The sequence below is a fragment of the Lynx rufus genome, unplaced genomic scaffold (assembly GCF_022079265.1).
Source record: "Lynx rufus isolate CCGP_SWC_20201006 ecotype Redwood Valley unplaced genomic scaffold, mLynRuf1.p SCAF_4, whole genome shotgun sequence".
Classification (NCBI taxonomy): Eukaryota; Metazoa; Chordata; class Mammalia; order Carnivora; family Felidae; genus Lynx; species Lynx rufus.
Genome location: NW_025814856.1, coordinates 19480933 through 19495202, shown reverse-complemented (window position 1 = coordinate 19495202; position 14270 = coordinate 19480933). Strand labels below are relative to the sequence as shown.

The following is a 14270-nucleotide window of genomic DNA, read 5'->3' as shown; positions in this document are numbered from 1 at the left end:
GTGTGGTATTTATTTGAAGTGAATAAATACGTAATGGTAATATTCAGTACAAAAAAAACCATTTTAAGTAAAAGTATTGTCAGTCCCACATAATTTCAATGTCAAATTTCAATGTGAAAGCTATCACATTAAACATAAGTGTATGGTTAAACACAGTTAACACAGAGTTAGTAAACATACAGTCGTTAAGACTAAGTACCAAGTATGACTATCCAGGTTAAAATACTTACAAGTCCTGTAAAACCAAGATGGGAGGAGAGATTCCCACCATTCATCTGGTGAGCAGAATAAGAATTTAGATTTACTCATTGGAGCATATACACTCCAATCCTACTCGGGGTTCAGCATCTTAGACTCAGTTAATGATGTTCCATTTGAAACATGGAAAAGTCAACTCACTTTCCTGTGCCTGAACTGCCCTTTTTCTGTAGAGATAATGGGATTTACAAATATAAAACAAAGCCAATTTATTCATACTTATGCTACAGAAGAAGCAGAAGAGTATAAATAAATGTAGAAAATCTAATGCCAATGAAAGCAGGGAAAACAGCACAAGTTCATTTTCTGACTTGGTCACTCAAATATAATAAAAAATGAACATATTCATTTACTTATGTAACAAATCATTATGGAGGCCCTAGTATTTGCCAGGCACTTTGTGTGAATCACTGGGTATTGAATAATGAGTAAATTCACAGACATGTTCTCACACACTCATACACTCATAGCCACTGTTTATCATGAAAGTTAGCAAAATCCTCACAGTATTAGACATTCACATAAATATGAAACACCTCCTTCTGGATAAAATTCTTCCCGGACAGGAAGCTCTGAAATCTAACAAGGTCAGAAAAAAAAACACAGGTTTTACAGAGAACAGGGTTGAACCATGAGTAATGTGCTGGTCTGTAATGTGGCTCTGAAGTCTGCTTATGTAATCCTGCAAAACTGCAGTTTGTATGGTTCTCTCTTCTTGATGTTGAGGTAAGCTAACAGCCTGGCATCGACCACAGCTTTGGCTGCATTTTTGTGCATTTACTCTCAAACTTTGTAGCACATATGCCAATCTTTAAAACTCCTTTAGCTCACTGGAGGAACTCAAGTCTTAAGTGAGAAAATAGGTTCCACCAAAATTATTACTTCATATAACTTAAAGTTAAACATGAAAATTCTGGCTAAGACGATCTTGTTCAAAAATTTCATGTGCTTTGTAAAAATTTCTCAAATCACTTCTTGGGATCTTAAAAAAATCCAGGGCTATAGTGCAAAGGGAAGTATAGAAGTGGTATTTTTAGCAGCCTTGTGTCTTCCCATTGTGGCAGAATAAGAGCACATCATGAATGTTATGTGCATCTTTGATTTATAAAGTCAGAGTACAGCTTAGGCCTCTGGGCCAATATAGATAATTAAAATGCTGCGAAATGAAATTTTTGATTTACTGTAATTACATTGAAACATCATCATAATTAAGTTCATTTTTCAAGAGACAAGGACTGCACTCATGATATTCAAGGATAGCACATGCACAAAGCTCTGATGCCAAAGAACAAGGAATCAATGATTTCTTTTGCTGCTTTAACCAAATAATATCAGAGAGCCAGGATCCAGAAAGACCTCCTATAGTCACGGAGGCATTGTAGACAGATGCGTGTCTCATTTCTTACTAATTGTTTCAGAAAAATGGCCCCAGAGGATTATCTCAGTGTTTAGACACTCTCACTTCAGAAGCTCTCCCCCAATATTCTAACCTAAATCCAAGGAACTGCAACTTGTACTTTTTCCCTTGTTCTTTCCTACTGAAGAAACAGTGTGGATTTTCCCAGACTAAACCACTGCACCTCCCTTAACTGCCTTCATAGGTCTGCTTTACCTGCTTTCTTCCCGTATTATCTCCTAAGGTTTAGGAGATTCAAAGATGGATTAAAAAAATCACTTTATCTTTACTAGTCTTATAAATCTTTCTGTATATCTGGAGCATTTTCACTAGAAGCTATCCCCGTGAAAGTGGCTTCTGATTCTGCAGTAACATTGAGATTTTGAAAGATAAAGTTGTGGTAAATGAACAAAAAAGTCAGGTAAACAAATCCAATTTTATCTTTCAGAGAAAGTCACATATCGGATCCTTAGATAAGTCCCACTTGTGTCTAAGAGGCACAATGTAAGCTCTGAGCTACCTGACTGTCACCTATCAACCATGCACCACACATAAGGGCAATGGCACTGTGAGACTATCACACCTCCTTTCATTAATGGGTCTTAATGTATCTCAGTATCACTGAAGCAGATTAAAGAATCCGTGAGAGTCAAAACTGGTTTAAAATTGTAACATAGTCTTGTTTTTTCCTTTAGCAAATAAATTAACTGAAATAAACAAAGCTGAACACTTAGTTTTTTAACTAAATAAAAAACATTTAGTAAATCAGAATCAACCTGAAGAATTCATAAGGCAACGTGGTATTGTGAGACTGAGCACTTTCCATAAGCAGATTAATAAGACTTCTCTGAGCTGATGCCTATGGTCTTAGAGACCATCAATGACAGCATGGTTATTTGGAAAAAATGAAAGTATAGATAATAGCAGGAAAAGACCCTCCATTTGGTATGTGAGAGAGATGAACTACTTAGTTTGTCTCTCTTTCTATGCACTCTGCACTCACTAAAAAACTGCAAAGCTATAAATCTGGTGGATGCCTTTAGAGAAACTATACTTCTACATCAGAGAAATTCCCAGTGGCCTTAAATAAGAAAAGTAAGAAAGACTTCTCTCAGGTTTTGTCTATTCTATTAAATAGCTTATAAAATCTACACTAGTAAAATGTATTTGATTATATTTCTTTAACAAAAAGTTCAATTAAAAATTGTGGCTGATTTCAGTTTTCTTTAAATATTTCATTAAAACCTGATAGAAACATAAATCAAGTCCTATTCTCCCCAGTGTGTGGAGAAGAATAAATGCTTGTTTCCAGGGTGACAATATCCACACAGGAGGCCCCTGGCTAGAGTCAACAGCAGTGAAGGGAAAGAGAATTTGCACATACTGTAAAAAGGGCACACATTCGTTCTATCTTCTCTGGGTTCCTTGGCCCACCATTCTTGTTCAGTCTCACCAGAAACCGCTCACTGAAATGTAGGAGAGAGAGACAGAGAAATGTAAGGGACCACATGCTCCAAAACAAATAAAAAGGGCATTTATAGAGAAACCCTAAACACTTTCAGAACAGCTCATAGTGACAGGCAAGGCCAAAAGTACATGTCTAATGGCAGGACACTATTCTTCTTGCCAAGCAGCATGCACTGGACACTATAAACTACCTAACAGCTGTTGTTTATTTGCTGGTTGTGGCTCTTCTCTCCCTAAAGGTGTGTGCTCCCTGAGGGGCAAAATGAAGATAGTATCTAGTATTTTTTTCCAAATACACCCAAAGCTCCAGTCATAACGCTAAGCCCATAACAAACATACACATTCTCTGATTGAACCATGGATCATAAAAATGTTCATCATACTAGAGCCAAAAGAACCTACATTACCCAGTTTACGTCTTCCTATAAAACTCTTAAGAATAATTTTAGTACTAAAAAATGTTATAGGGACTTACAAAAATTTGGGCAAAAAGTCAAAGAGAAATAATGTATTATAACTAAAGTTACCATCAGCATTTAATGGGGTCATTAAAATATTTTATTCCCCAAACAACACAGTTATTCCTTAATTCCTGAAGGAAATTACTGGATTAAAAAACCTGAGACAGAGTGTTTGTGACATCTGGAGAGGTGTCTCTTCACTCTCTCACTGTAGCCTGCTCCTGCCCAGGCTCAGTTTCCCACCTCTTCATCCCAAGGCTCCCCACCAACTGCAACAGGAAAACTGAGCCATGGCAAAGACTAAGTATGTGATTCTAAAAGTAATTTATTTCTCCTGTGCCCACAGTCATGTACTCACTACATACACGTGGTATCAGTAAAAAGGTAAATATTAAAATATTGTACTAGAATTAATATCAACTTCATAGGTTGCTTACTTTGTTCATGTATTCATCTGTTCATTTAGTCAACAAATAGTTGTTAAATTCTGTGTGCTAAACATGGGAATACAAATGGGAACAAGATACATACAAGGTACTTTTTTTCATAGAGCTTGTGGTCCTGGTAGACAATTAAATATGCATAAATGAAGCTGAGAAATTATTTGGGCCAGATGTAAACTTGAGATTTTTTTCAGCCAGGGGATTGGATGGGAATAAGGAGAAGATGTACACAGAAGGAGAAGAAAAAAAACGGCTTTGGTTGGAATCCTGAGGGACATTGATATTTAGGAAGTAGGCAAGAGAAATACAGCTAGCAAAGTAGACAATGGGGACAAACAGAAAACCAACAAAAATAAGGAGGATGGTGGGATGTTATGTCAGTCAAGGGAAGAAAATGTCCAAAAGAGGAGGGAGGGATCATTGAGGTCAAAGGCCATTGAGAATCAAATGAGAGAAGCACAAGAGTGTCCCTGACAGTTCAGAAAAGAGACTAGTGTGATTCTTGCAATAACTGTTTTAGTGGAATGGTAGAGAAAGAACCCAGTGTGACAAGTAAGAAGTGAGAAGGCAGAAACAGTGAGTCTAGACTACTCTTCAGTGAAAAACTATGAAAAGGTGGAAGTGATGAATTTATAGCTGAATGGGCATGTTGGGTTGAGGGAGGTCTTTATTAACATGTGTACACACACTCACACACACACACACACACACAAACAATTATCAATAAAGGCACCAAAATTCATCAAAGGAGCATAGTAATTTCAACAAATCATGCTTAACAATCTATATGAAAAAAACTAAACCGTGATCCTTGCCTACAAGGCAATTAACTTGAATGGATCATAGACCTAAATATAGGAGCTAAAACTATAAAACTGTAAGAAGAAAACACAGGAAAAAAATGAAGACAAGTACATTTTTATATTTTACTCACATTTATTATTTCTATATTTAGCATTAAAGAAAAATATTTGTGATCTCAGATTATTAAGAAAATATCATGAATCACAACAAAATGATAAACTGTACTTATCAAAATTAAAACCATCTTCTCTTAGAAAGATACTCTTAAGAAAGTGAAAAGACAAGCTATAGACTGAGAGAAAATATTTACAAACACTCATCTAAGAAAGGACTGTATGGAGAACACACTATTGAGTTCTGCGAGTTCTTTATAAGTAATAACTCAATTTAAAAATGAACAAAATATTTAAACAGATCTTCACCAAAGAACATACAGGGATAGCAAATAAGCTTAAGAAAACATTAATCATTAGAGAAACGAACATTAAAAGCACAGTGAGGTACCACTATACACCTATTAGAATGGCTAAAACTAAAGATTAGATATACCAAGGACTGGTGAGAATGTAGAGCAACTAGACCTCTCATAAACTGTTGAGGGAAATACAAAATGGTACAGCCACTTTAGAAAATAGTCTGAGAGTTTCTTATAAAGTTAAACATATTACATGACCCAACAATTCTACTTTTAGGTATTTACTCAGCAGAAATGAAAACTTATGTCCACACAAAGACCAAAAGTGAATATCTGTAGCAGCTTTATTCCTAATAGAAACTGTAAAGAACACAAATGTCCAAAAGGAAATGATTGGACAATCCACATAATGGAATATCCACACAATGGTGGATTATATATATATTATATAAAATACATAAATATTTTTATTTATTAATAAAATATATAATTTTATGTTAATAAAAATATATATTACTTCACAATAAGAACTACTGAGATATATAATAATATGGATGAATCTCAAAAATGTATGCTAAGTGAAAGAAGCCAATCAATCACAAAAGACCATATACTGTATATCTTCACTTATAATCTAGAATAGGCAAAACTGTAAGGATGGAAACCAGATCAGGAGTTGCCAGGGTTGAGGAAGGAGGGCAGGGATTGACTGCAAAGGTGCATGAGGGAAATTTCTGGGGTGATGAAAGGTTCTACTTCTTGAATATGGTGGTGGTTTCACAACTATAAATTTGTCAAAACTCATCAAAGGATGTATTAAAAAGAGTGAATTTTACTACATGCAAATTGCAGTTCAACAACCTGACTTCAAAAAAAGATGGGATGCACCAAAGGACACTTACTTCTTTTTTTTAAAATTGTTTTTTAATGTTTATTTATTTTGAAGGAGAGGGAGTCAGAGCACAAGCAGGGGTGGGGTAGAGAGAGAGAGGGAGACACAGAATCCGAAGCAGGCTCCAGGTACTGAGCTGTTAGCACAGAGCCCGACACAGGGCTCAAACTCATGAGCTGTGAGATCATGACCTGAGCTAAAGTCAGATGCTTAACCGACTGAGCCACCCAGGCACCCAAGGTGACTTATATTAGGACAATGTTAGAAGAAGATGAGATACTGAAGACAGAGGAAAGACAGAAAATAATCGGCAAAGGAAAAAAAGGTTCCCACGTCCTAGAAGAACTGAGAGAATCAAGGAAAGAACACAGGAGGAAACAATAGGTGTAGATACAAATAAGTTTGTAGTTTTAGTAACGGAAAGTTGAAGCTTATCAGAGAAACAGGAAACAAGCACATCAAAGTAACATTTTTCTGTTATTGTAGTTGATCTATCCCAACATGTGTATAATGCATTTAACAACCACCCAGTTAGCTCTTAACTTGATACAGGAGTATAAATGTATTTTTAGGAAGTTTATGTCTTTTCAAGAGAACGTATCATTACTTCTGCATCTTTGAAGGAACACCTGCAACGGCTATACTCTCACACTACCAATCTCTGTGAATCTCTCAAGGGCAGACGTCTATCAGGGAGGTTGCTGTTTGGAGCTGCTAGATACCCACAGAGAGGTGTGTCGTTTGGAGAGGCTACATCAAGCTCTGGTCCAAAGATAAAAGGGTATATAAAACAAATTCCTGAGTGGCAGGTTGCTGGTCCTATCAGAATCCAAGAACTTATCTTTCTCCTCAACAGTGAGAGGAGGCCCGAGTTCTTATAGTGCCCACATGACCTTCAAATTTCCTAGAGCCTTTCATGCTTCTGGTTTCACCTAGCCTTCTTCACAATTTGTGAAAAAAAGAACTGTTTTTTCATTTCATGGAGCTTTGGGAATACATCTAATTGTTTCCTGTTTTGCTAGCTTCTTGGGTATGATAAACAAATGATGCTTTCTTTTTTAAAAATTTTTTATTTGGGGCGCCTGGGTGGCGCAGTCGGTTAAGCGTCCGACTTCAGCCAGGTCACGATCTCGCGGTCCGTGAGTTCGAGCCCCGCGTCGGGCTCTGGGCTGATGGCTCAGAGCCTGGAGCCTGTTTCCGATTCTGTGTCTCCCTCTCTCTGTGCCCCTCCCCCGTTCATGCTCTGTCTCTCTCTGTCCCAAAAATAAATAAACGTTGAAAAAAAAATTAAAAAAAATTTTTTTATTTAATTTACTTTTTAAATTTACATCAAAGTTAGTTAGCATACAGTGCAACAATGATTTCAGGAGTAGATTCCTTAATGCCCCTTACCCATTTAGCCCCCCAAACCCCACCCCCCACAACCCCTCCAGTAACCCTCTGTTTGTTCTCCATATTTAAGAGTCTCTTATGTCTTTGTCCCCTCCCTGTTTTTATATTTTTGCTTCTCTTCCCTTATGTTCATCTGCTTTGTATCTTTAAGTCCTCAAATGAGTGAAGTCATATGATATTTGTCTTTCTCTGACTAATTTCACTTAGCCTAATACCCTCTAGTTCCATCCACATAGTTGTGAATGGCAAGATTTCCAAATGATGCTTTCTATTAACATTCAAAGTATCTGAAGGCAAATATCTATCCAATGTTTCCTGAAGTGGTCAAAAAAGCGGGAAATTCTGAATTAAATACAGTTAAACAGGTGTCTATCCTCTAGGACTTCACAGAGGCTTAAAATGTTATATGTTTTAAATACCAAGTGGGACAGGTGACATGTGACCCCACAAGCTGCTTTTGTGTAAGGCAAGGGAATCTGTACAAAGTTTGATAAATGCTGATCAAATCTATTTGCCAACCGGAGCTACAGATTTCCCAAAGGTATGAAAGGAACTGTGGCCAAAAGAGTAAAATTTATTCTTGAGGTTTTACAAACATCTTCTATAAGAGAGCAAAATATCAGTTTTTCCCTTAAATATGGGTGAGAAAACTCCAATTCTTTCAAAAGAAAAAAAGAGATGGTGTTAAATTCTTACTGTTTAATAAGCAACATTATAAGAGAGCTTCTCTGCATTTAGTTGTCTTTATGATAAGCTATGCATGAATAGTATATGAAGCTACATTAATTTCATAACTTCACATTATTGAGCAAGTTGCTACAAATGAATTCCATAATTTGAATCTGTGACAAGTCTACTAGTGTCTTAATTTTAATATCACTTGATTTTATGAAAATTCTAATTCACACATTCATACACATCTCTATGGGTGGTAATTTATGCATCCCTCAAAGCAAATGTTCGGTGACTGCCAATGATGTTCCAGTCTATGCTGAAGCAGAAACGGTCTCTGATATTTAGGGAGAGTGTTTCCTGAAGACTCTGTTTTGGAAATATAAGCATGCTCCTCAAATAAATTCAAAGGAATTCTCTCAACTCTTTCAACTAATCTTCATGTTTCCCATTTGGTCCTCTGTGGAGATGGATGGCAAATATTTAGCATCTTTCTCATGATAACCTCCCAGGTGCTTAAAAATGGACAAGTAGCCCCAAGGTGGTACTACACAGTACATTCCAACAGATTAAAAAACCTCTAGTATTTCCTCATAGATTCATTTTCCAATTTAGGTCACTTGGCTCATTTCTCAAGTTCTTCAAGTTTCCCCACTGCATTCTGAAGCACAACAACAGAAATGCATATAAAGTGGTTTCATAGAGGCAAATCACTACTGTGGTTTTCAAATTTTTTAGCATCAGCTTTTCTCTTTTCAATTAAACCTTACACTGTTCAATATATGAAAGATTTATAAAGAGAACTACTTTGGTTGAATCAGAGGTGGGGGGAAGCGGAACAGAGGGAGGAGTCCTCCCTACTTAGGCCTCTTTGCTAACCAATCACTACCTGTCCCTGAGATACTTCAGGGCTCCAAAGAATATTTTATAACTACTAGTACAACTCAAAGGATTCTTTCCAGCCTTCTTCTCTCCTTTTCATTCTTTCAACCAGCATTCATAAACCTCTAGGATATTTCAGAAACTGAGTTGGATACTGGGAATAGAGAAATGAAATGGTCCCTCCCTATCCTCAAGGCTTTGAGTCTACTCAGAGACCCACATAAAGCAAAAATTACAACACAATGTGAAAATGCTATAGTTACATAGAAAGGGACTGCTGACAAGTTCTACTGGGACTAGGGTAGGCTGCCCAAAGGAGATACCGTAAAGGATTCTTGCAATATTGCCAGGCTTTCAGCTTTGGTAAGGGGTAGTTAGAGATGAAGAGAAGGAGATTTCAGGAGAGTGCTTCAAATGCACACTCTCAGAGGTCTGAGGCAACTTGATGGTGGGAAGGCTCCAAGCATGAATTAGGAGGGCACTGGAAAGGTGGGGAGTGATCAAAGTGCTATGTAACACAGTGGACAAATCCACAGTGTGGACTTACATGTGGGGGTTCTCCAAACTTGGCTATCATCAGGAATAACTGGCAGTTTATTAAAATGAAGATTCCTGGACTCCATCCCAGGTCTTCTGGATCAGAATCTCCAGAGGAAAGGACTCAAAGAGGACTTCTGGAGAGAATCCAAGAATTTGTATTTTTTTTAAAGTCTCAGTTGTTAGGATTACCAAGTTTGGAAAACCTCATTATGGGCCTTATAGAGGCCAGGAAAGTTCAACTATGAGAAACAATGTTGATCTCTTAAATCTTTAGAATGATCACTAGGGCCACAGTGTTGAAGGCAAGTTGGTAATATAGAAAATACTCGCAGGATAATTGGAGCAGCCCCATCAAGCTATGATGCTTTTTAGGAACAGAAGACAGAGAATGGATGTGAGATATAAGCTGACCACATGTAGCAGTTGATTGCATCTGGTGTCAACCAGGGAAGATATAAAGTTCAGATGTGTACGCTGAATTTGAAGTCTCTGTGGGATATGTAGGTGAACCAAAAACAGGCTGATAAAAAGCCCAAGTCTAAAGCTCAGGGAAAAGAGATGGGTGGAAGATGCAGCCCCAGGTCCTTATCACTTGCTGTCGCAGCAGCAACGGCAGCTACTTAATGAGCATCTTTTATATACCAGACATTGTTTAAAGTGTTTCTTTTCTTGCCTTTTTTCTTGTGTTTAATCCTCATAATTGGTATTTCATCTCTGAAGAAACAGAGTCAGAGGGGTAAAATTCCTAGCTTGAGATCAGAAAGTAGAGAGAGAATGGTCAAGTTGCAATTCTAATCTGAATCTGTTTGATTAGGCTCCCAGAGGTGCTACATGAAGAAAATCCCGCTAGCCCCATAATCCCTATTACCCACATGGGGCACCTGACCCTTTTGATTAGAAAATTTATGCCAAACTCTCATTCCAGCTCTGCTGGTGACACCTAGTCTATTTGAAGTTTATGGCATTCACATCCAAGAGACTGAGAGGTGATGGGAACCATGGTTTGCCTGATTTGGAACAAGCAGAGACTCAAATGACAAACAATCCCAGGAAACAGATTCTTTTCATTTTCTCGAAAAGCAAAAGAGACACAGGAGTAAATGTGTTATCCCATATTCTTGAACATTTATAATAGCATTTTTCTAATTGTGCAGCCCCTAAAGGGTCTTTAGAAATAACATACTTCTCGTGAAATTGGAACTAAATGGTAACTTAAGGATCAGTTATGTGGGAAGCTACAGTTGTTTTCTCTAATGATTTATGCTCGCATGCCAGGATTGGGCTCTCAATGCTAACAATAAAAAGCATGTAGATGAATAAATGGGGGTGCAGTGAGGGTGAGGCCCCGCTGACAGGACAGCACAATGCTAAATCAGTTCATCTTTGCCGTCTCCAACATTCAAGTCATAATACTTCTAAGAAAGGTGTACATGCGTGTGGGGAAGTTGAGAGGCAGGAAGAGCGACTCTGACTCTTACGTGTTTTGCTAATCTATGGGGCCTAAAGAAGTGCCACACTTTTATATTTCTCAGCTGAAGGTCAAGCAGTCTGGAGTGTCAGAGGAAAGTAATCATGCTAGCCCTTGATGCCAAATAAGCAATGTTAGAGCAGTGGCTGCTTCTCTGAGTTCAGGAACAGTTCTTTTGTCTGGTATAGACAAATGCACCCTTCATAGATAGGTCCTTTGTAACTTCCCAAGAGTAACCCAGACCTAGTAGTTCTGAAAGAAACTAGTAAATGAGTGAGAGCTGAAAAAAAAAAAAAAAACAGTTTGGCTAAGAACTCTTTCCTCAAGTATATAGAAAAAATGCTACCTTGTAATTTATCTTACTGTACTTAAATATGTGGTCAAGCATTACCATAGAAAAATAAAGCATTTAAGAGCAAATCACTGATAACATGACCTAATGTTTTCTTATTTATTTATTACAATGTTTTCCAATTTATTTACTATGCAAATGGGAAAGACTTAAATGCTCAGATGTGCTTGCTCTCTAAGGCTTCATGTAAAAACACTGTCTTGGCAGGAATATAGAAAAATGACTGTCTTTTATGAAAGATCATACTCAACATAATCTAATCATGATTTCTTAATGCATATTCTACTAACTAGAAAAGGATAGCCTCAAAAATTCACTCTCACTAGTAGGATCTGATGGCAAGCAAAACAAACTTTGAACAAACATCCCTGTCTCCAGGAATTCAGTGCTTAAGGCTTTCCAGTCTTCACAGTTACGTTTTGGAATTTCTACACAGCAAAATGGAAATGAAACAAACACACACCAAGGTTTTGAACAGGATGAGAGCAATTATCAACATGTTACTACACTTTAGAGTTAATCAGCATCTTCTCATACATTGCTTCATGCGATGAGCGGGAACCTGGCAGGAGTACTCCAAATTTTCATTGGAAAGAGTTATCTTTCTGATCTTGTTCCCCTCCTCCCTCGTTACCCTCATTTACATTGATAATCTTTTGTTCTGTGCTTTCCAGTTCTTTGTTCAGAATGTGAACATTTATGTCCTTTTAAGTTTCATTCCTTTACTCACTGCACATGTTTTTCTCTGTTTGGCATGATATAGAGTAGGAAGAATATATATTCAGAGATGTAAGAAAAATACCATTTGCCCATGTTTTTTCATGGTCTGCTATACAACACACACACACACACACACACACACACACACACACACACACACACACTCCTACAGATCTGGCATGAGTATTGTAACGACATGAGTCCTCTATGGATACCAGAATATACATTATTTATACTTATTAACTTGTTTGTGTCACTATTTCTGCTGCTATTTCTGTGTTTCAATGAGGTAAAGTTTTTCTGTTTAACACATTATATGTCAAGAGGGAATCCTGATGGGAAGAGCAGAGCTTATAGGAACCAAAATAAATACACACAGGAGAATCCTGATTGTTTTTTGAGTGGAAGCTAGAAGACTGAGTCAACTTGAAAGTCAAATGAATACTTAAATCTGTCAGATATTTTACTCGACATTTTCTAAGCTTTTATTTTTTTATTTTTATTTTTTATATTTTATTTTATTTTTTTTATTATTTTTTTATATATATATATGAAATTTATTGACAAATTGGTTTCCATACAACACCCAGTGCTCATCCCAAAAGGTGCCCTCCTCAATACCCATCACCCACCCTCCCCTCCCTAAGCTTTTAAAGAATAAGACTGAGAAAGCCCAGGAATAATCTCAAGAAACAAGAGCCAATAAAGATTTCCTAAGTACTAAAAATTTTAAAGTATTTAAAAATTCTAAATTTTTTTCAAGAAGTTTTTTTCTTTTTTTAAATGAAATTTATTGTCAAATTGGTTTCCATACAACACACAGTACTCATCCCAACAGGTGCCCTCCTCAATGCCCATCATCCACTTTCCCCTCCCTCCCAACCCCCATCAACCCTCAGTTTATTCTCAGTTTTTAAGACTCTCTTATGATTTGGCTCCCTCCCTCTCTAACTTTTTTTTCCCCTTCCCCTCCCCCATGGTCTTCTGTTAAGTTTCTCAGGATCCACATAAGAGTGAAAACATATGGTGTCTGTCTTTCTCTGTATGACTTATTTCACTTACGATAACACTCTCCAATTCCATCCACGCTGCGACAAAAGGCCAGATTTCATTCTTTCTCCTTGCCAAGTAGTATTCCATTGTGTATATAAACCACAATTTCTTTATCCATTCATCAGTTGATGGACATTTAGGCTCCTTCCATAATTTGGCTACTGTTGAAAGTACTGCTATAAACATTGGGGTCCAAGTGCCCCTATGCATCAGCACTCCTGTATCCCTTGGGTAAATTCCTAGCAGTGCTATTCCTGGGTCATAGGACTACAGAAAGCTTATGAAGGAAATTGAAGAAGATATAAAGAAATGGAAAAACATTCCATGCTCATGGATTGGAAGAATAAATATTGTTAAAATGTCAATACTACCCAAAGCTATCTACACATTCAATGCAATCCCAATCACCATTGCACCAGCATTCTTCTCGAAGCTAGAATAAGCAATCCTAAAATTCATATGGAACCACAAAAGACCCCGAATAGCCAAAGTAATATTGAAGAAGACTAAAGCAGAAGACATCACAATCCCAGACTTTAACCTCTACTACAAAGCTGTAATCAAGACAGCATGGTATTGACACAAAAACAGACACGTAGACCAATGGAATAGAATAGAGACTCCAGAATTGGACCCACAAAAGTATGGCCACAACTAATCTTTGACAAAGCAGGAAAGAATATCCAATGGAAAAAAGACAATCTCTTTAACAAATGGTGCTGGGAGAACTGGACAGCAACATGCAGAAGGTTGAAACTAGACCACTTTCTCACACCATTCACAAAAATAAACTCAAAATGGATAAAGGACCTGAATGTGAGACAGGAAACCATCAAAACCCTAGAGGAAGAAGCAGGAAAAAAACTTCTCTGACCTCAACCACAGCAATTTCTTACTTGACACATCTCGAAAGGCAAGGGAATTAAAAGCAAAAATGAACTATTGGGACCTCATGAGGATAAAAAGCTTCTGCACTGCAAAGGAAACAGTCAACAAAACTAAAAGGCAACCGACGAAATGGGAAAAGATATTTGCAAATGACATATCAGACAAAG

The 14270-nt window shown here is 37.2% G+C and overlaps 1 protein-coding gene across 1 annotated transcript in view; it reads right to left on the bottom strand.

Moving 5' to 3' along the window:
- Positions 1-14270, bottom strand: part of DOCK3 (dedicator of cytokinesis 3) — a 539924-nt gene that overhangs the window by 134630 nt on the left and 391024 nt on the right. The window contains exon 10 of the mRNA XM_047095185.1: positions 3039-3120. Within this exon, the coding sequence (XP_046951141.1) occupies positions 3039-3120 (82 nt within the window). The remainder of the gene's footprint in view (positions 1-3038; positions 3121-14270) is intronic.